At 37.1% G+C, this 21,785-nt stretch overlaps 2 protein-coding genes across 20 annotated transcripts in view; one reads left to right on the forward strand and one right to left on the reverse strand.

Annotated features, from left to right (window-relative positions):
• Dscam2 (Down syndrome cell adhesion molecule 2) overlaps positions 1-21,785 on the forward strand; it is a 119,446-nt gene that overhangs the window by 76,600 nt on the left and 21,061 nt on the right. For 16 of the 18 annotated variants that reach the window (XR_012455938.1, XM_074120219.1, XM_074120220.1 and 13 more), the window contains exons 2-7: positions 11,943-12,287; positions 15,107-15,268; positions 19,576-19,722; positions 20,017-20,134; positions 20,954-21,241; positions 21,387-21,538. Coding sequence is in view for 17 of the 18 variants with exons in the window: in XM_074120219.1 (XP_073976320.1) it covers positions 11,943-12,287; positions 15,107-15,268; positions 19,576-19,722; positions 20,017-20,134; positions 20,954-21,241; positions 21,387-21,538 (1,212 nt within the window). In the remaining variant the exon portion in view is untranslated. Of the gene's footprint in view, positions 1-10,107; positions 10,381-10,546; positions 10,688-11,942; positions 12,288-15,106; positions 15,269-19,575; positions 19,723-20,016; positions 20,135-20,953; positions 21,242-21,386; positions 21,539-21,785 lie in introns of those variants that run through there. The other 2 variants (XM_074120216.1, XM_074120214.1) reach the window with 2 other exon arrangements.
• On the reverse strand, positions 8,040-11,166 carry LOC141450123 (uncharacterized). Of its 2 annotated transcripts, XM_074120225.1 has the most exons (3): positions 10,903-11,166; positions 9,040-9,242; positions 8,040-8,679 (listed from the first exon to the last, which is right to left on the reverse strand). In XM_074120225.1, exons 2-3 carry the CDS (start codon positions 9,217-9,219, stop codon positions 8,152-8,154), a joined length of 708 nt encoding a protein of 235 aa, XP_073976326.1. In that variant the 5' UTR covers positions 9,220-9,242; positions 10,903-11,166; the 3' UTR covers positions 8,040-8,151. The 2 variants fall into 2 exon arrangements, with proteins under 2 accessions (XP_073976326.1, XP_073976325.1); XM_074120224.1 differs by lacking the exon at positions 10,903-11,166 and having other exon boundaries at positions 9,040-10,095.

Consider the following 21,785-nt stretch of genomic DNA (forward strand, 5'->3'; position numbering starts at 1 on the left):
TCTACGTGGCTGTGAAGTGCCATCATGCTCTTACACCTACTAAGAGAAGTACTGCAATCGTTAAAATTATCAATGAGTGAACCGATTTACATCAATGAATTGTCGTTCGATTCAAAATCTTTGCCTTTTAGGGAGAAGTACTGTAATCGCAGTTTATTTTTCTTGCTCCTCTTAAAAGGAAGTACTGAAATCGCAGTTTAATTTTGCTATTTACGTACCTTCCTATTTTATTCAAAACGCTTTCTAAAAAAAATTGTTATTGAGGATGGTTTGGGGACCGCAACTATAATCATTCTTTAAAAAGATCTCTCCAGTGGTAGTTACGGTTCCGATTTAACACCTTATCAGGTTATAATGATAGAATAGCTTATTCCAAATTTTAAAAAATCTGTAAAGCAGACGTAACTTTGCAAATAGACAAAAAGGAAAATCTATCCAAAAGGTACAAAAATCTCCTTAACAAAAACTTACAGTTTTAAAAGTTAAGTATAAGGGTTGATTAAACGCCAAAAGGTACACAAATCAGCAGTTCCCAACATTTCATTAATACTTCATTGATATAATTTAAGTAATTTTACTGCATTAACTTTTCCTTCACATTTTTTAGAATTTATTAGATGTCACAGACCCTTATGCTGGCCAGTTCATTCATAATATTTTTTTATTATAATTATGATAAAATGAGTGATGAATTATTCTGAGTAGTCACATATACATGCATGTTAAAGTAGAAAAAAACAAAGTTAGAGTCGGCCACTTTTTAAATTTCAATCACGGAGGATTCAAAACAATATTTCAGTCTTAAATTCGTCTTACCGAAATATTCGTGAGCACAAATAACATACATTTAATAACAAGTAGATTATTCAACAATATTTACTCATTTCTCAATTGTAATTTAATTTAGTCCCCCTAATTTTACTTATGGTAAAATACTGGAATAATTAGCTGTCCTAAAAATATGCATATCTTTATTTTCTTTATTTTATATTACATATATATAACATTGTGGGAAGAACACCTAGATTGAGAATGTAATTGAAGAAAACTATATTATTTGCGATAAAGCCAGATAATTTATTACCTATTATTATAAACGATTGACTACTACTAAAGTAACAATTACTTTAATCGAAGAATGAACTTAAACCAATGATTTTTATTTAAAAATAAAAATAAATAAATAAAATCATTGATGTATGTTGGTGTAAGCATTTTTTAAAAAAGTTTATGAATTTTTTAGCCTCATATTTTTTTAATATTTTTTATAACGTTTTCTTTTTCACCTGTGATTAATAGTTTGATTATTATAGATAAATAGATATTACAGTCAATCTAAGTTAAATGGTGTGCTACTTGAGTAAATATTTTGTAGACGAAAATGGCCAGCATAAGGGTCTGTGACATCTAATAAATTCTAAAAAATGTGAAGGAAAAGTTAATGCAGTAAAATTACTTAAATTATATCAATGAAGTATTAATGAAATGTTGGGAACTGCTGATTTGTGTACCTTTTGGCGTTTAATCAACCCTTATACTTAACTTTTAAAACTGTAAGTTTTTGTTAAGGAGTAAATAAAAGGTTTACACCATCATGAAAAAGTAAAGTAATCGCCTATTTTTGAGGCCGGGGCTTAAAACGTGCAACTACCAAATTTATGGGTCGTAGACGGGTTCACCCTCAGGTATGTGTATTAAAAGTTGAGAAACAATAAATCGATTCAGCAAAGACACTTTCCGCCAATCTATCAACTTCCGATTGGGCATTTCGATTCCAAAATATTCTTTCCTCAAAATCCAAAGGCACCTTAGAACGAAACCTAACTCCTCTCTCCAGCGGTTTCTCACAAGAAATATCCTGGAAAAGATTTCAAATAAAAATTCTAGATCTGGAATGAATCGGCCGAGTTCAAATTATTGAACCCGTTATTGTAGTGAACAAAACTGATTAGTAATCGAAGGAGTTTGATCGTTAATTTAGCGTCTGGACCATTATGTAGAATCATGATAATGGTTCCACTATCTATAAACCACTTCTTTGGGAGGATGGAAGCAGGGAACCTCAAAATCTGACATTTTCAGCGAATAATTGTTATCAAAAATTTGATATCTCGTAATTTTCCTCTCACTAGTGCAGTAAGAGAAAAGAAAAACTGGGAAACCCCCCCGGAGTAGAGGGGATTGCATTTGCTTGGCTGAGTGAATTTAAAGAGGGCATTGTACTGGTGAGAAAGTTGCCGCTGGGGGAGGTGAAACAGGAAGAGTTTGGCGAAGGAGAAAAAGAAGTAGGAACTAAGGAAGTTGTAGCGTGGTGTGGGCATGTGCTTGAAGGCGCTGTACCGCCGGAAGTGTGGGGTCAGTGGCGGAGAAGTGCCCATGAATTTAAACTGCCTCCTTAACTAACAGGCCTGCCTTAATAATTCAATGCTCCATTAAGAAGTAAACAGTGGCAGCGCCACTGTCCTTAGCCGCCATTGCCTTCTAGATAGCACAACACTTCCTTACACCACCCGCCATTTCTACAAAAAAAAAAAAAATACCTTCTCCTTGTCTATCTTGCGCCTTGTTGGTATCGGGAAATAGTTGAATAAAACTTTCATGCAACTTCTTTATTAAACCCTCTTCTTCTCTGGCCAAGAAAGCGTCCAGGCTTTGGACGGGGTAAAATTGTACAACTATATCGCCGGCCGGTTAAGTTAGGAAATCCTCGTAAGGCAGAACACTTCCGGACTTTACTCTATTTAAGCGCTTAATTGAACTCTTCCAAACTATCTCTTATTTCACACGTTCAGCGTCTTCAAAAGCTGGGTTGCTTCCTCCATCAAAGAAGCGTTGAAGGAGAGATACGAAAGCTCAGAGAAATCGAATACATTTGAATGTTGCTACATGTTAAGTAGAATTAAACCCAAATACCTACGTTACGTCATACTATTAAGAAAGGTGTGGATCATAGACGATAAAATACGATGAAGATTTAATTGTGAATGATAATTACAAAGATACTATCAACCTGTACTAGAAGTAGAGTTCTCTGACCCTCCTTCGCTTGATCAGGACCAGGGCAGCTCCAATCCTCAAACAAATTGAGAAGAACCAACTCAGCCAACTGCCAAAATTAGTGTCATGTACGGAAGCGACTAATAAACATAATTCACTATTAATTTCTCATATTTTAGAGAGAAATACAAGCGTATCTTATTGATCATTTCGGCAGGAAACATGCTGCCGGATGCAAACAGGATAATTAATTAAGTCTCGATTATTCCTTTTGGAGGAATCTACTCAGTCAAGTCGCGTTAGGACACCATTTTCACTTTGAATTTTCCAGTTTTTGGCGCAAATGTCACACTTGAGTTTCCTTAAACCTTATTTAATATGTATTTTCCCATCTCGAAGCTCTTCACTTCTGCTTGGAAACAGTTTCACAGGAAAATTGGCATTACCCGTGTAAAGTCCACTAAACTAAGGTGCCATTTTTAGTTTTTAGAGTTCTTCTGGATTTTAATTGCTAACATCGATTGAAACCAAATCGATAATCAATCAAATCAACTAAACTGGGAACGATAAGTGCTTTTTTTTATCTTGAAATTTATTCCAAAAGATGGAGATCACATTGCAAGGTGCATTCATATGAGCTTAGCATTGTGTAGGACAATAAGGGGACTGTTTATAAATGGTCATAGATATTATTAATGTATGATATCTATGGATATCGATATAATTATGATAATAAGGAGCCTTGAATGATGGGTATGTGACAGACGGACAGATCGATGTGACAGTCTCATGTATCCCGAGCTAAGCCAGCATCATTACTTTGCTCAGCCACGGCCTCATCAATCACCTATCTGTCACTAGGCGCTCCTTTTTCCATATTTCTTTCTAATATAGTAACCTCTGTCACTGTTATATGTGTGCTTTCAATCACCCACCCAGTTTAGAAAATAAAAACTTCTCCACTGAAACCAATTTTTGATTTTCTCTCATAATCTTGAAAGTTTTCCATAAAACTTCTAATTTTCACTAAATTTAGATTCACTACAATAGAAATCAGCTGTATTCATTTACATGATTCTTTCATAGTGAAAGTCCTGGGAGCCATTTTAGAGCAAAGCTCAAAATGTCTAAAATCTATTATTCTGGTTTTAATGTTCACAGACACGGGCCACTTTTCCAAAACCCACTGTTTCAGTAACAGGAAATCTTAAAAGGGTTTACTACGTTGAATAGCCTAGATCGGAAACGTAACTCACGATTAGTAGCGAGAGGGAAACGCTATGTAATTTGGAGAAATCCAAAATGAATCGTTTTGTTTATGATGAAGGTGTACAGTTTATGATTAAAGAGTGATATGTGCTAAATTTACAGTAGCCTGTTGGCGGGCTGGTTATAGCGCGCCGATGGGGACAGTAATTGCCAATTAGTGCGGGAGGTCTGCCTCGGCTCTCGTCTTGCTCACAGCCTTCCTGAGCAAGCAGGTTTACCAACCCACTCTCTTCTGAATGGCATAACTTTTCTCACACTTCCTTTCTATTTGGAGATATTCCACTTCTTTTTTTTTTTTGCCACATCTCCAGACCATTGTGAATTAGCGCCATCTTGGAGCCAGCGCTTTACAAGCCTCTGTATTGCGGCAGACACTCCAACATCCATCCTCGTCCGTCCATTCTTGAATTCAATTTACCTCGACCAGCCTCTGAGAAGTGTCGTGACAAGGCAATTGCTTTTAAATTGAACGTTGCAAAGCAATTTTTCTTAATCCCAATTTTTTTTTTTTTTTTTTAATTCTGTTTTCCATATTTTTTCATACAATAGTAAAGTGATTTGAAGGAAATTGAAAATTGTTCGGAGGGGAGTATCATGTGGTATATTTCCCAGGAAGGAAATAAAATTGAATTTTCAATTAGGGAAAACTTTAATTAAAAGTCTAAAAATTGGGTTCTCTGTTGGAAAAAACTCTACGGAAGTAGAGGAAAACAGACAGAAACTTTTCCCTTTTTTTATTCTCTCCTACTGCTGAGTGGAAGTGCGCCAGATTGCGCTCAATTTTACCGACTTTTCATCCTGAATGTTTTGAGTTTAAAAACCTTTAGAAAACTCTAAATAATGGAACTGTATCTTCAAAATTGTACACAGACACAAATGTGCATTATTGTGACGTGATCTGCTTATGGAAGCACCAGAATCTGTTCTTCCTTCTACTGACTGAAAGCACGGTGAACGAAAATCAAGTGAAAAAAAATGGCTAATTATTAAAAGTACAAATTTACTCACTACTTTTTTTTTTAGAAATAAAATGGTTCATTATTTTTTAAGATTATCGGCAAATGAGTCTACCAGAAGTTCAGATTTTTGAAAAACCTTGAGTGCACAAGTGCTGCACTCGTCCATGTTGACTGCATTGGCAAACAGCAGAGATTGGGTGGATTCTGTGGTCCATGGCGGCCATCTTGCCACATTAATTCACAAGGTTGTTATGAAAACAAGCGACTGGTCCCCCATTTCCATACAATTATGCATGCTGAGCCCCCCCGTCATCACTGACCAGGTGGACCTTATTAACATACACACACATGCACACTGTGTACAATGTAATAATAAATATTTATTACAAACACATTGTTGACCGTAATGTTGGCATATCGAGTACACAGTCCCCAGCTCTGACTTCATTATTAAAATTTATGGCGAAACAAACTCCTGGTGTGGAACAACCCTGTGGATTTTCTTTCTTCTTTCCACAGCTGTCCGGGGTGGACCTTGGCCTCCTCCAGCAATACTGGGGCCAGGCTTCTCCATCACCACTCTACTTGACCGCTCTCCGTTTTCCAATCAATCCTAAATCATTTTCCAGATCCCGCTAACACCGCAAACTGGGTCTTCCTCAAAACCAACGGCCGCTACCCAAGTCACACTCTTTCGCTTACCTGGGGCCATCTCTTCCGTTCCAGAGTAAACACTCTAATTTTATGGTTTATCCGAGAAGTTTGGGTCGCTCAAATAAATTTCTTAATTCTTTACTTTTGCGCAATCTACAGATTTCACTAACCTTCGCCTGACCTCAATACTGACCTCTCCCAATAATTCTGCCGATCACTACTCGATATGTCAAGTTTTCCGATCTGTAGAGCACCACTGGTTCCGCTAATGTACCATTTCGGCGTTATGTACGGCCCTATCTCTAATAAGGAAAATTAAAGGTCTTCTAGAGATTAAAGGACATTCCTCGTTAGCGCAGCACTTCTTGGAAATGATTTGTAGTTCCTTAGAAGTGGCCGCCAAGTTTTTATTTCGGTATACAAAGTAGAATATCTCTGAGACTTTACCTGAAATAAGCTGGAAACTTTTCATCTCACCCAAGCGACATGAACTCAATTAAATTTACCGAATGTTCAAAATACTAAAATGGCAAAGATCCAAATTGACTCTAGTGACACAATAGTGAAACTCTTCAGAGCCATATTAATCCTAATCTGGGCTCACGAACTTGAACTGTACGGAACAGCCAAGCGCTCCAATCATCCAATTCCTTTAATCGAAAATCCAACGCATTATCGTTAACACACCTCTTTTTGGTGTTTGCCATTACACCAAATTTCATTCCACACTGTTCTCCAACCCGCACAACCCCAACCTGTCCCATACTATTGTACTTTTCCCCAGAAACCTTTCTGATGGCTTCGCCTGATAGGAAAAAACATCCTTCGAAGTCACTCGATTGGTTTCCAGAGTTAGCCGACTCAAGATGTCATTGTTGAATGGATAGCTCTCATTTGATCCCATCAATTTAATTTACTTATACGCATTATATGACGTAATCTTTCTTGTTGCCTAATTGTTACGTTTACCCGGAAGAAGCGATTTTATTTATTTTATCAGAGAATTCAAAATATTTAAATTATAATAATAATTTAGTGTTTGTGTTGTTTACATCCGTGAAGCGGATTTAGAGCTTTCAACTCCTGTATGCTCATCCCAGATCTTTCTCTCAGATTCCTAATTACACTTTCCAACGTCAAGCACACAGCAAATAAGACACATAGCCACAGTGGGCTGAATAGATATCCATTTTAGCACAGAATTCAAGTAATGTTTGGTTTCATCCTTTTGTATGTGTTACAATCTGATGAATCTAATTTCAGAGAGGATTGATGTAATGAATTCATCAAGATCTGGTGCGTACCCGGCCTTCTCTTATTACTGGGCTCAATGTGCTGATCTAATTCAAACTCCGTTCACGTTAGTTTGCTTTAAACGAGTTCAGATGGCTCACGGATTGTATAATTGGGAAATACACTTTTCATTGGGAAATTCTATTGATACTTCTGCGAGAGGGAAGGTGAGATTCCCTCACAGTTACTAGTTCAGGGTGAAGTAGGTCTTGTTGCTAATACACCGAGTCAAAGGAAATTCCTCAACCAGAAGTACCCCTGACCGGAAGGAAGTTTCCACCATTCCAGGACTTATCTTAGGCTTTTCCCTAAACATTTTTTTTTATTGATTTTTTTTATGAATTAATTTTTTTGGGAGGGGGTATGATTATTACACACTTTTGCAACTTTCTTACTTCGATTTAAGTAAATATTTCGCAAACTATCGTTTTAGGGCACATTTTGGAAGGAGGCGTTAATTACAGTAACATGTTTTACCTTTGGATAATTTTAGTTTAAATTAAGTTTTAGAATAGGAGGTTTTATAACCGAGTTTCGAACCCCGAGTCATTATAGAGTTCACACCAGATTAGTTCTTTTTCTTACCCATCTTAAGAGGAAATAATACAATTTTTCTTATTTTCTACTGGGAATTTACATCACAAATACCAGTTTCAGGCACTCTGTAAATGAAATTGGTTTTTATAAATTCCGAAAATTCTCCTACTGCGGTGGAAACCCACACAGCCTCAAGATCTTAATGTTTCCTCATACAAGTATTACGCTCTACTATTCGTATCAGTGAGGCCTTCTGTCGACAGAAGCGATACCAATCACTTGCTGAATTGAGGCGAGCCTCAATTACACTTTATAAAATTATTTCACTGATTAAAAAGAAAACAAATTATTTTATTTGAAAGGAACATTCTCCTAAATTTCTAGCGATTGCAGTCTGTTTGCCGAATGCTGCGCAAATATCACGAATCTTGTCTAATAAATATCACATGTCTTTTTCGATGATAACAACTTCGAGCGAATTTTCCGGTATAAAGCCTTTTTTCGGAGCCTTCTGGGCACGGCGTTCCCTAGCCCACTGTCTGATCTGCAGCCTCCTAATCTCACGCTGTTCCTCCGACTGCATAGACCGTCTCATTCGCTCACGTTCGCGGATTCTATCCAAACGTCTTCGTCGTTCCTCCGGTGTTTCGTTGGCTCGTCGTTCGCGATCTCTTTCCGCTTTCCTCTTTAATCTTGCCCGTCGTTTCTCTTCACTTTCGCATGCTCTTCTCTCTCTGTCCTTCCGCCGCTTAATTTCTAGTCTTCTCGCTCTTTCTTCTTCCGTTTCTGCTGCTCTGCGTGCCCGTTCTCTTTCTCGACCTCGTTCGAGTCGCCGTTGTCGTTGTTCTTCGCTTTCTTTTGCTCTGACCCTCTTCTTATGACCGCTAGTTTCTCTGGTCGATTGAGATTCGTCGCTAATAATAGAATCAGCCCGGCTTAAAGAAGACCAATAACATTCTTCTTCTTTTACCTAGAACAAAATGCCAGCCAATTCAACTAAATTCTACACTTTTTAATTATCAATTAATCAATAACCCTGAACGGACAAGTGGTCGTGTGGATGGCCCAGTGAATCTTGTAATCTGAGCTGCTCAGATTCACAGGGCAGAGGATAGTCGTTTTCAGAGTCACCAGCTACTCGGACAGCCACAGCTAATTAGGCCACTACTAAATGTTACAAGAAGGATATACCTTTTTCTTTCACTAATTGCGAAAAACTGTGGAAAAATTTTGAACTATCAGCTACATTGGCCAGAAAAGAGGCATTTCTCGAGTCTAAAATAGTTTCATGATCTAAAATCTTACTTTAAGATTTGGCTTAACAAGTTACCATAGTGACAACAATTCCTTGGGTCTCTAGCAGTAGCAACGCCCTTTTTGTTTGAATCTCCTGTTTCAATAAAGCCACTCGTTCACTGAGGAGTTTATTTCGGTAATCACTTTTCATTTGCTCTTTTGGACTCGAAGAGTGGTTGTGGCACTGCTCTTCCATAAAATGACCAATAAACATAATTTCTTCAAATTTGCTGATACCTGTTAAACACATAGTTCTAGTTTACGTGTTTCTTCGTTTAGTGGCATTTTTAAGTGAATCTAAATCCAACACCATTTCTTCTGATTAGAGGAACTAATGCCTTCATGCAGATTTCAGAAATTGAGTTTTGGAAGCAGTTTTGAAGTTCCCTGAACATGGGTTAAATATCTGCGAACTCTAATTTGACCTGGATACATTATTCTATATTTATGAGCAACTGACGAGGTTAGGAAAGTACGCACCTTAGAGATGTTGGAATCTGCTTCAATTATAAAACTAAAAAAAAAAAGTGTCTTGAATGATGAGCTTTTAATTTCTAGAGGACGTCAGAACGCGGAACTTGCGGATGAGGAGGTTTGCGGTTCATTAATTTGACCATTTCATTTCGTTTAATATCAAAAAGTATTAAATGTATTTCTAAAAATTCTGGTTTTGTGAAAATCTGTATGACCGAAAGTGCCAATTTCCTCAATAGTTTTTCAATTCACAGAGATTTCTTCGAAAAATCACTCTAGCTGATTTCTTGAATTTGAAAAAAGTGGTAGGACTGTTTCCACTAAAATGGCCGATTTAATCAGCCACTTGTTCCAAAAGCGCTCTTAATAGACTGTACTTGTTGTAAAAAAGTTGTTCATGCTGACCATTTTCTCCATGTTCGGAGGACTTCAAAACGAGTACTTCCTGGAGAAACTCAATTTCAAGAATTTGACTCAAGCATAATACGTTTCAGCAGAAGTTGGGAAAATGAAAAATCTGGTTCGCCTTTAGTTCAGTGCTTCTGAAATTTACAATTTTGCATTTACAATTTCTTCTGTGAAAAAATTCTCAGCCATTCTAGGCTAAATAGCTTTAAAATAGTGACCGATAAAAGAAATAAAAATGTCACATGTTATTTAAACAAAAAAAAAAACCTCAATATGGCGAGGTTACAAACTGTTTTACAATGTGCGATAGCTAGTGTTTACGAACAGAGAAAACGGAATATTTAATGTGTTTAGAACTTGCAATAGATAGTTTATTTGTTCCAGAGTTCAGACTAAAAATGTCGATCTATAGAAAAAAAGATAAAGTGTTCTAATTTATTAAACAATAGCTAACATTAATTTGGCATAACAGCAATCAAAACAAAGCAAAGAGGTTAGTTCATACCATAATTCTTTGAAAAACCAATTCCACTTTGAAAAGAAAATTTTAATCCGAAAATGTAACTTAACAAAATTTTGAAAAGATAATAAATAAAAGAAGGAAACTAAGTATTAACTTTGTTGATGAAGGCTTCCAAAGATAATTTAAGATTGCTACATTGTGTTAAATGTATTGGCATTGATACATGAAGTGACATGATATTAAAGCATACAACAGTAGTTGGGAATCAGATCATCTGGTGCACTTGTAACGATAACATACATTGAAGCGGCATCCGAATGAGTTGAATCATTTTCAAGTATGTAAATTATCATTTCAACCATAAATTAAATGTCCAAAAACAATTAAGTGCATAGAAATTGAAAGTATGTATATGTTTAGTTAACAAGGACCGAGTATGAAACAAGTTACAGATAAGACTGCCTTGCTATTCTGTGTTGTTTATTTGAATTTAAATTGCGCTTTTAGGAGTATAATTAGTTTAAAGTTAAAATGAAAGTTAATATACATTACCAAATGATTATAGAAAGCTTAATTATCACACAAAAATAAACGTTGAAAAGAATAATGTGTTTTTTGAAGAAACACTTTCTCTAGTTTACTGATTGAAAAAGTGGTGTGTGTCCACTGGTTGGAAATTGTTGATCGTATTTATAAGCCTAACGTACAGACAGTCTGTCATTATTTTTTTCAATGCCTTCAAAATAAGTTATTGATAAATATCACAAATACAGCTGGGCACCCTTAAAATTTGTTTTTTTTTTTTTAATTTTAATGATTTATTGTTAAAAAATCTTTTTTGCTGGTTACAATTTCTAGGGAAATGATTCTTCTTGTAAATGATAATTTTTGAACAAATTTAAGTATGTACTTCTTAACTGGCAAAGAAGACAATTTTTAAAATTAAGTATCTCAATTTTGTAAATAGCGATGAAACATATAGTATGAGCTAATAGAAATATTGTTTATTTTATATTGTATTCTCAATGAGGTGATTCTGTAGCCTCTTAAATAAAATAAGAAGTTTTTAAATGAAGAATTTGTTTCTCAAACCGCAACCCTCCTTCCGTAAATAGATCTGGCTTCGCCACTGTGTGTACTTTGTAATAAAACCTTAAAAACTCGCATTACATTGAGAACTACCAATGGACCCGACAGGAAGTGGGCCTCCAAAATCCCTCAGCCGGAAGTACAGCTTTAAAAGCTTTTTGAAAAGATTTTTCATAACTTCGCATTTAAATCACATATTCAATAAAACTTTATCTGAAGAGGTAGATAATATCATTTAAACAATTATACTGGAATAGTTCCATTTTCTGTCTTGGTCTTTGATTTTATTTAATGGATCTTTACCAACTCTATAATGTTACTTGAATTTTCATTCTAGGAAAATACATTTTGGTTCCAAGTATTTCCAAGTTTTCTCGTAATATAACTGCATTAACTTGTATTATGCGATATTGCAATTGCTCATTTTAATCTTGTATTTTGGGTGTTTGGAGCGTTTAAAAAGTGGTTGTTAAGTGCTGCAGTGATGATTAAAACTGTTGCAGTTACCAGCTGGCTGGCAGGAGGTAGTCTGAGCTACGAAGGCGCCCGCCGAGGACCATCATTTTTGATGGAACCACCACCAAAACTGGAGTTCAGCAACAGTTCCGGCGGCCGGTTAGACTGTACCGCTTCAGGCACACCCTCACCCTTAATCACTTGGACATCGCTGGATGGCCAAACAGTGTCCGACGTGCCTGGAGTCAGGCGCCTCCTGGCCAATGGTACACTTCTCTTGCTGTCCTTCCCACCAGAACTATACCGGCAAGATGTTCACTCGGCCGTATACCGTTGTGCGGCTACTAACAGTGTTGGCACGGTCATCTCCCGAGATGTGCACGTCAGAGCAGGTATGTTCTTTCCTTAGTATTCATTGAAGTTTCCACTAATGCTTTGTTTGGTGGCGGGCGAAAACTAATGGTACTATGAATATTTACTCCGTAAATACTAACTATAAGGACTACCGCACAAGAAAATAAAAGATGGTAGTAACTGGTGCGACAACCCGCTTGACTTTATAATGCTGTCTGGTTCAACATTTTTAGAAACAAATCTAATGCGAACTGACATACATTTGCATTCCACACTTTAGAATACAAGCTAACTCTGTCTCTCCTCTAGAAATACGATATCTTTAATTCCATTTTTCAGAAAATCTGACGTTTCAAATAAAAGACATATCGATCTAATGGATCGAAGAATGAATCTAATATCGAAATTAATAGAAAATCGTATGAGCAATTGTGGAGAAAATCGTACATCCATTTAAGAAAACGCTGTATGACGATTTCCCTGATGGCACCCGAGTAAAATGTGAACTTTCAAATTACGAGGGTGGGTGAAAGTGTAGTGGTTACGAAACGTGGATTTGTAAGTGAGAGATCCCCCGGGTAGCTATTTTTTATTTGAATGAAAATTTGTTAATAGTTTGTGTTAGCGCGCCTGCACTAGTTAGACGTTAAGCCCCGTCTGGAAAAGTAACATTAATTACTAGTACGACCTACTAGTTTTCGTTTTTGGGACTATTTTTTTTGTAATCATCAATGTGAACTTCGCATTTTGATACCGAGATTTTGGCCCGATTCATTTATCGGATGTGAGGCTCTCCAGTTATTCACAATTTCTTTTTGAGATTTTGTAGAAAGGCTCTTAACATTTTCCCCAAATTTCGTACTTACGATACATCTGTACCACTTTCAAATTTATTTGTCCATACATACACCGCTTCCGCCGTTGCCATATCTCAGTAAACCTCGCGAGAGGTTTTTTGCCTGAACTTGTACGTTTTGCTAAACTCGTTTTGGCTGAAAACATTATCGCCTCACCATGTTCGCTACTTGCTGGATATTAAAATTCAATTAAATGCAGCCAAACAGTGTACCAAATTAAACACAAACCATTCTATAATAGAAACCTAATCAAAGTTCATAATTGTTGTTTTGCCGAGAACAGAGTTAATAGAGAATCATGTGCGCCCTAATTAGCAGGTAAAGCGTACATGATTAATTGTTGATTTGATTGTTATGGGCGAGATAAATATAGTGACTGAAACAATAGAGTGATGCTAGCAGTCGGCTAGTTTTGAGATAACAAGCAAGCGTGTAGCCAGATTCATGTCGAACTGGCTAAGCTACCGTTTGTCGCCCGGTCAGCTAGTACGAGGATGTAAAACAATCGTACCAAATTAGCTAAATGAAGTTTTCACAATTTGAGAATTCCTTTTTAAAACCAGCCAACCCGATGAAGCATGGTTGTGGAGCTATGGAAGCCGAAAGATTTCTGAAAATTGTAATGCAAGCAGTGCTATAAACAAAATAAACTTATCACCTAAGAAATGAAAAAAAAAAAAAAGTTAGGAAATGATTACTTAATAAAATAGAATCTTACAGAGCCGCGGTGGCAGAAACAGAGAACTGTTTAACATGAAGGCGGAAGATGTTGTTGTATGAGGAAGTAGTAAAGTCCTTTTCTTTCTTAAAATTAATGGTGTTAGGGTGGGAGAGGGATGCAGACAGAACCAGAAAGAAGACGTTCCAAACGTCTAAGAACATTTGTTTGTACCTTGAACCCAGCTGACCATTATTACTGGGGTCAATCTTATACTTTTTTTAAATTAATTTGTCCCCAAATAGGTAACTTTCATCTCTTTTGTATTTCATCCTTTTTTTTTAGATTATCAGGTAGCTTATGTACATTCAGTTGTAAACTTAACAGAAGTTATTACAATGAAGGGCAAAAATACCTTTCTTACATTTTCGATGATTGAATATCGATAGATCGCAATGATACTTCTTACAATAATAAGCTAAAAAGTTCACATTCTACAGTATTCACATAAATGTAGTAAGGAACAGTGTGTAAAGGTGTTTGGCCATAGGCTTCACCTAAAGCCGACAGTAGGACCGCTAAATATCAGAACCATTAAACAGAACAGAATGTACCACACCACTACATACACCAAGTCGCCGGAAAAGCTTTTATCTCCGCCGGCAGCGATTTGTCGGCTTTTCCTTTTTAATCTGCTGCTTTCACTTTTATAAGTGTAGCTACTTAAACTCCCTCGTAACTTCTCCAGCTGCTCAAAGGAACAAGTCTTCCACTGAAATAAAACAAATCAGGATAGAACATACACAAACACTTCACTTTCACAAAATATAATAATTCTAAATTTAATTATTTTCTAAATAAAACTAAACACTATTGACATAGATAAGGAATTATAGCACCTTACCGGGAGCTAACACGAACTCATTGTTGGCTGAACTACTGATTGCACCTTCAGTCAATAAACTCCAGACTACAAAATAGAATATACTATAATTGAGCAATTGTAGCCATGCTCTTATCAAGCGAGTTAGGGGAAGCGAGTTAACTTACAACTAGAGCCCGTTGCAGACTCGACAGTATCGCTCGCAACAAGCATGCGTTTTTCATCACTTTTGAGTTCCGAACTATGAAAATGTCAACATTGATTGTCTTACAAACTTAATTTCAAAGTTTAATGAAAATATAGTGAATGAATAAGATCCGTCAGAATAACTGATGAGAGTGTTCTGGAGTGCATCTCACCAGATACTCTGGAGGATATAAGTGCGGTAGGATATTGGATGTGTAGATAGAAGGAGAAGTTGTCTTGATGGGTAATACAAGGTGGTTGGTGTTGTTACAGTGGTGACGCAGATGTACAAGGTGTCGGTGCGTGTGTTGACGGCCAGCCGTGGCTGCACAGCGGTGCTGCAATGCTTGGTGGACCGTAGTGCTCGAGATCTAGTCAAGGTAGTCTCCTGGCTGCAAGAACCCTCCTTCAACATCTACCCCTCGCTTCAAGGAGGTGAGTATTTCTTTTTACACTGTATAGTATTGTTTCTTGAGGAAGTGACCTTGAGAATGCGCACCATGGACCATTATTTCTTGGATACCCACTCAATAATATCCATTTCCTAAACTTTTTTTAGCTTCCTATCAAAAGGAAGTGTTGCAGCTTATAATTTTTGAAATTGTGCGTTTATTTTATACGCATATTTTGATTGAGGGTTGTTGGTGTGACGTCAGTGGTTGATACATTGCTTGGACTGCTGTGGTATATTCCAGTACTTATTGCAGTAAAACACATTATTATATGTCTTTTAAATACAATGATATTTATTTTTGAAAGAAGAATTACATCTATTATGCAAGCAAGTTGACTAATCACAAATTATACAAACTTATTCATTTAAAAAAGTACAAATTAATACTTAGTACATGAGAGTAGACCAGTACTCTGCGACCATGTGCCCAGGAAAAGTACTTGTTTATAATATAATAATAATAAAGTCTTTATTAAATTATTACACAGATTAAACAAAATACAAATTTTCTGGCGACGGACATACTCATGGTCATGACGACCGTCTGAGAGTTGTCTTGCAAATAAACTTCTTTAATATGATCTATTTTTTTTAAATTCAATTTTCTATCAAAATAAATAATTAAATAAATAAATATTTAAATAAAAACCAAAAGAAACAAATAAATACCTAAATAAATAAGAAAAACAGAGGAATGAAAAAGCAAAACAATTGTATATATATTGAATATAAAATATACTTGTTTATAACTATTAATAAATTTATTTATGTAACCAAGTTTGAACATTTACACAAATCTGAAATTTATATTACAATAAGCTGCCAAATTTCAATAAAATAATATTTTTAATAAGTAAAGACCGGATTGGTAGATTGTTCCAGAGCTAATACGTTTTAATTCAGGCGAAAATTTGCATACTTTCAACAGGTGTTGGAATAAACAGTGTTTATTTTGTCACAGCTGCTATCAGCACAGGTTCTGACCATTCTACATTAACAAGATTGGATGCACTCTCGCCAGAGTAATGTTCTCTTTCAAGTTAGATTAGTTAGGGCTTTCCAATACCAAGTGTTAGATTAATACCTTAACTCTCTTATCACTTAACCTCTCTTCCAGAAGTAAGTTTAATCTAATTATCCGAAAATAAAAACATTCTCAAAATAGTGAACAATGAATTCCGTTAGATTCTTTTTCAATAAGAGGTTATCCTATGAGTGTTCAAGGCAGACTACCTTGCTCTAAGGGGAAGCAATTAGCAGTCCCATGTTGATGTTGAAACAACTATTTAATGCATGAATAGGAGCTGCAATGAGGTGCATACTGATTGTTCTGGGCAATAGAATGGACCAGAAGTTGTGAGAGTACAGGGCGAGATGTGATCGATGGGACCATCTGACCTATATCTCATTTACTGCTGCTGTTTACTGATCGATTGTGGACCAGCCAGATGTGCACTCTAGACTCTGCTGCTCATCGCCCTCCACTCACTTCCGGCCCAAGCCATTTAATACCATGGCATGTTTACCTTGGCCCAGCACGTGATATCCACTCTGGCCAAACAGTGGCTGCACCTCTCACGGCCGCCTAAAGCCCTGGCTGGCAGTTTTAATCATGCAGCTCTTGTTTTCAAATACAATCATGTTTTTCCACCAGAAAATGGATTTTAGGATTCAAAGTAATTTGGTAGAAATTAAATCTAGTGCGAACATTTACACACATTGACGCTAGGGTGCACATGTCGCAGCTTGATTGGCCATAGTAACGAGAAAATCACTGTAGCCGAAATGAGCAAAACCACCCAAACGAAGCGTCTCATCTCAGAATCCCACTTCAGAATCAGCTTTCTTGGAAATAATTTCTCGAAAAGTAATTTGTAAATAAATAAAACTTCATCTGAATAAAAATAAACCTGAAGTAATTAATCTTTTGGTGGTGAGCCTAATTCGAAATGGGAAAACTTTTCGCTGAATGTTAATGCTGTGTATTGTTAGTACTACTGGATGTTTTTAGCGAAAAGTAAATTCGTATTTATAAGTCCAAGTTCGAGCTCCAGAACTGTGGCGAGAGAAACTCGTCCTGTTTACTTCCGGTGGCCGATGCGAACATGAAGGCAGATTGCCACGGGCCGATCTGTAAACACCACTTGTTCTTGTTCAACATGGCTCGAAACCCTGTACACTTGAAAGTCTGCACACTTTGCAATACATCCCCCCTGGAAGGGCAAGAGAAAGTGAAAAAAAGAGATTGAAATTTGCCGGGTAAGTTCGAACCATAAATGATTTATGAAAGACAGACACCCTGTAGGGCTGAAGAGAGAAGGTGAAGGACAGGATGCTGCAGTGTGAAGACACTGGTGGTAGATAAGTACAATGAAGTTCTTAGTGTACTCCCTTCAGCCTGCCGCCTGGTGCTGTGCGCCTGTGTTCTTCAAGAATGATTTAGACATGCTCCCTTAGGAAATCATTCAACCAACCCTTTTTACCTTCATGAACGTTACGCTCAACGGCGGCTGCTGCCCTCTTCCTCTGCTGTATTGTTTGCCATAGTTTTCTTTTATGTCCCAGACCGAATATATTGCTCGTGGGAAATTTAACTTAGTTTTGCTTAGAAGAAGCTAGCTCTCACAACAATGCCGTTTAGAGGAAGACACTTGCATTTATTCCGGAGGAAACCCCTGACTGTCAGACTATGAACGGAGGCCTAGCTCATCTAGAACGACCGCGGCCCAAAGTCCCTAAAGTGAATTGCAGCTCTCATTCTCCCACACATGACCGGGGGCTTTTCTTCTGCATAATCCGTTCTTAGCAAAAGACTGTCAAAACACAAACTTCACTTCCTCTCGCCGTAAGTTGCGTAATGAAGTTTTCCTACAATCTGCACTAAATGATGGTTGATCTTAATATTGCTCATGCTCGCTAATATTGGAGGTCATCAAACCATTATATAGGTCACATATACGTCATGTCCAACTTCTAGTGTTTACTAATTTCCGATACCTTTTTTTTTTATAATTTTTACAAATGTGTAATAGTGTTTATTCAAATTCTAAGTAACACCATATAACCTCCTGGTTCTTGTACTCATCGCGTGTGTAGGGTGTGACATAGCTAGTCATCGTCTTACAACAAACAGATGTACCAACTTGTCAAGATGGAAAAAATGTAAGTACATAAAAGTTAGTACATTGAGATTTGAAATAAGGGTAGGTCGTTTAAGTAAACGACCAACTACCAATTAGGTGTCGTGGATGGGGCGGAAGCTCATACTTTACTATAAACAATTTTTTCTAACAAATACGTAAAGAGTAGTTATACGCAGGATTCGAAATTGGGATCTGCCTCTTGCAAAGTCACGCTCATTACCACTAACCATCACTCGCTTCGTTTAAGTATCTGTTCCAGATTTTTCATATATATGTATATATTTTGTGTGTGAGTGTGTGTGTGTGTGTGTGTGTTTGGGGAAGTTTTACTTTTAAATTCCCAAATACTTGTACTTCCGAGCATTATGAGCAAGTAAAGTTATTTCTTGTAGGACACCAACATTTACTGGTACCTTGTGTCTTCGCGCCAACCCAAAAGAAACTTACAATAAATCGACAGATTATTCGAAAGAGACTTTATTAATATCTTAGAAAAACAATCTGGAAGCAGAAATAACAAACATTCGAATGAAGAAATGATGGTAGTATTAGATAGGGTACCCTTATTCAAAGTTTTCGAAGGTTGGCTGCAAAAACACCAGGAATTAGAGCGATAAAAACACGAGCTCCACCAATAACTAGCTACCATCTACATATTTATCAACTCTTTATGAAAACTGCCTTAAGAAAGTGACTCTCTCTCTCTGTTCTCATGTCCTTGCGGATTACTCCCCCCCCCTCCATAGTTCCAAAGAAAAGCGCCCTTTCACTTCCTTCGGCCATGACCTGAACTCGCGGTAATTATTTGGTGAAATTAAATTGCCTAGTTGTATTCTCTCACTAGGTAAGGAAAGTGCCTTTGCGATCGTGCTGAACTTTGGAATTTGAACTTTCACCTGAATTATCTTGAAGTAACTGAGTGGAATGTTGAGCGAGTGAACTGCGAGTTAACCAGCATCCAAGCGCACTCTAACCTCAGTTTCAGAATAGCAGAAATCCTGAAACTGTGGTTAGACTGTAATGCGAGGTTTTGCTCTCGCTAGGAAAAGAACGATTGGAAGATTTTGCATTAAATTGTAGTTATAACAATTACTCGAAGTAGCAGAATTTTGTTCAATATTACTGAAATATTTAATTGATTGCAGATGGCAAGTACCACGTGCTTCCCAGCGGTGAATTGCTCATCCACAGCGTGCAGGAGAGCGACGAGCGACCACGGTATCGGTGCCGAACGAGACATCGACTCACCAAACATCTAGAGTCCAGTTCTTCTGCAAGTATCTCATTATTAGGTAATGATAAGTCTACCCGAAATTTCAAGTGTAATTTATTTCAGTTTGCCAACCTAATATTTCACAACACTTTAGAAATTTCAAAGTAATTTAAAAATTATACATCTTAAGAATGAGGTTCATTCTAGTCCAGACTAATTAAGGATAACAAATAAGCAATGATAAATGCAATCTCTCAGAAATTCGTAGCATTGTGAATCCAAAAACAAACTCTATATAAGTATAAAATAAGTAGTAAGATTTTTAATAGGACCAATTTTATTTTAGATGAGCTTAATTAGTTTTTTTGGGCAGATAGCCGAGGTCATTCGCCGCCTGCCATCCTGGAACACCTGACTTCTGTCACCGTACACCAGGATGAAGGAGCCGTCCTGGTATGTGTGGCACACGGCTGTCCTGCACCGGACTACAGGTCACCACTATTTTGCATTGTAATAAAGATTATTAGTGTATGCAATAAGTTGAAATTTGGAATTAGTTGACTGATAGTCACTAGATTTTAAATCTAAAATTAAAGGTCTAAAGAATAGTTGGTGGCACGTGGAACCGTACAGGGCTCTCAGAGATTAATACTCCCGGGTGCCAAGTCACCTCTGCCCTTCGATAATTTGGTCTTAAGGTGGTTCTGGGTTAGGGGAGGTATTAATGTTTCCCTTTCACGGAGTATATAGTTATTACCTGTGTATTGTTAGTGAAGATAAGTCGCTCCAAGTTCGAAGAGAACCACAGTGTGTGTAAATCTCTGATAAGATTCGTTTCGAATACCTAGAAGCTATCGCTTTTTATGACATTCTTTTCACTGGTTATAAGGTCCTCATTTCTCAATTTTTAAAAAATGCCAGACTTTATTTAATCCATAATTCCTGGCCATAACCGAAAGTAGCCTTTACTCAATGAATTTTCTTTTTTTCTCGAAAAAAGCTATAGTTTTCTTCAAACATCGTGTTACCACCATTATATAGATCTTTATCTATCTACAGTAAATAGTTTTATGAAGTTCTGTATTAATAAATTTTCTATATTTAAGTAAATCATGTAGGTCCGTTACTTCTGTTTTTTTTTATTGAGTGTGGTGATGGCAACAAAGGTATCGTGCTATAATGCAGAACCTGCTTAACATTCAGCAAACCACTAGTGAATGCTGAAGAGTTTAAAGAGTAACTTAAACCTTGAAAATTGCATGAAAAAAAATTCCGCGTGATTATTCACGCAGATTTTTGTTTTTCACTAGATGGTTCCAAGTGGCCGGTGGATATGAACCAATAGCTTTGATGGCAGGACCAAGAACTAGAGTTTTGGGACCAGTGCTGGCTGTAGAAGCTGTCTCAGAAGAGGACGCTGGTGTGTACAGATGTATAGCAACTAATCCAGCTGGAGAAGCTACAGCGGAAATTCGCTTGAACGTGCTCACCCAGCTAATAGTAGAGATAACACCGCACGTTTCCACAGTGAAAATGGGCGCCACAGCGGAATTCAGGTGCACTGTGGCCCATGGTTCCGGAGCTCACCTCATTACCTGGTCAGTCTTAGGTTACTAGTTTCTACTTGTTCACTCTAAAAAGGAAAAAAAAATCAAGTATTTTAATTAGTTGTGAGCGCTTATTACTAATCATTTTTTCGAATTGATGTCTGATGGTTTCTACTAAAATCATTAAATGTACCAGGTACAAGGATGGACGGGTAATGCCCGGAAGGAGTAACGGAGAGCTGCTTGTTCTGAACGGAATCACGCGGGAAGATCAAGGCATGTATCAGTGTATTGCACGAAGAGCGGAAGGTGACACTGCACAAGCGTCAGCTGAGTTACAACTTGGAGGTTACAATCTGTTATCAATTACATTATTCGCTTTATGCATAAAATAAGTTTCGGAGAAATTATTTTTTTTATCAATCAAGCAAATTTCTTAAAACTCGGCCCGCCCGAAGTGTTCCTAGAGCTCAAGATAAAATATGGGTGAGTGCTGAGGTTGTTGTGTTCTTAGACTGGAAGGTCGCCGGGACGCCAAAAACCATGTTCGGACATTCATGCCAATTACCCATGACTTCTTTATTAGTTATAATTC

The sequence above is a fragment of the Rhodnius prolixus genome, unplaced genomic scaffold (genome assembly GCF_049639745.1).
Source record: "Rhodnius prolixus isolate KJV_2025 unplaced genomic scaffold, Rpr scaffold_2, whole genome shotgun sequence".
Classification (NCBI taxonomy): domain Eukaryota; kingdom Metazoa; phylum Arthropoda; class Insecta; order Hemiptera; family Reduviidae; genus Rhodnius; species Rhodnius prolixus.

Coding starts and splice junctions, on each gene's coding strand:
- LOC141450123 (XM_074120224.1), bottom strand. CDS start 9,255: ATGTGTTTAACAGGTATCAGCAAATTTGAAGAAATTATGTTTATTGGT. Junction 8,680..9,039: donor AAGGAATTGTTGTCACTATG/GTAACTTGTTAA, acceptor ATTTTGTTCTAG/GTAAAAGAAGAAGAATGTTA.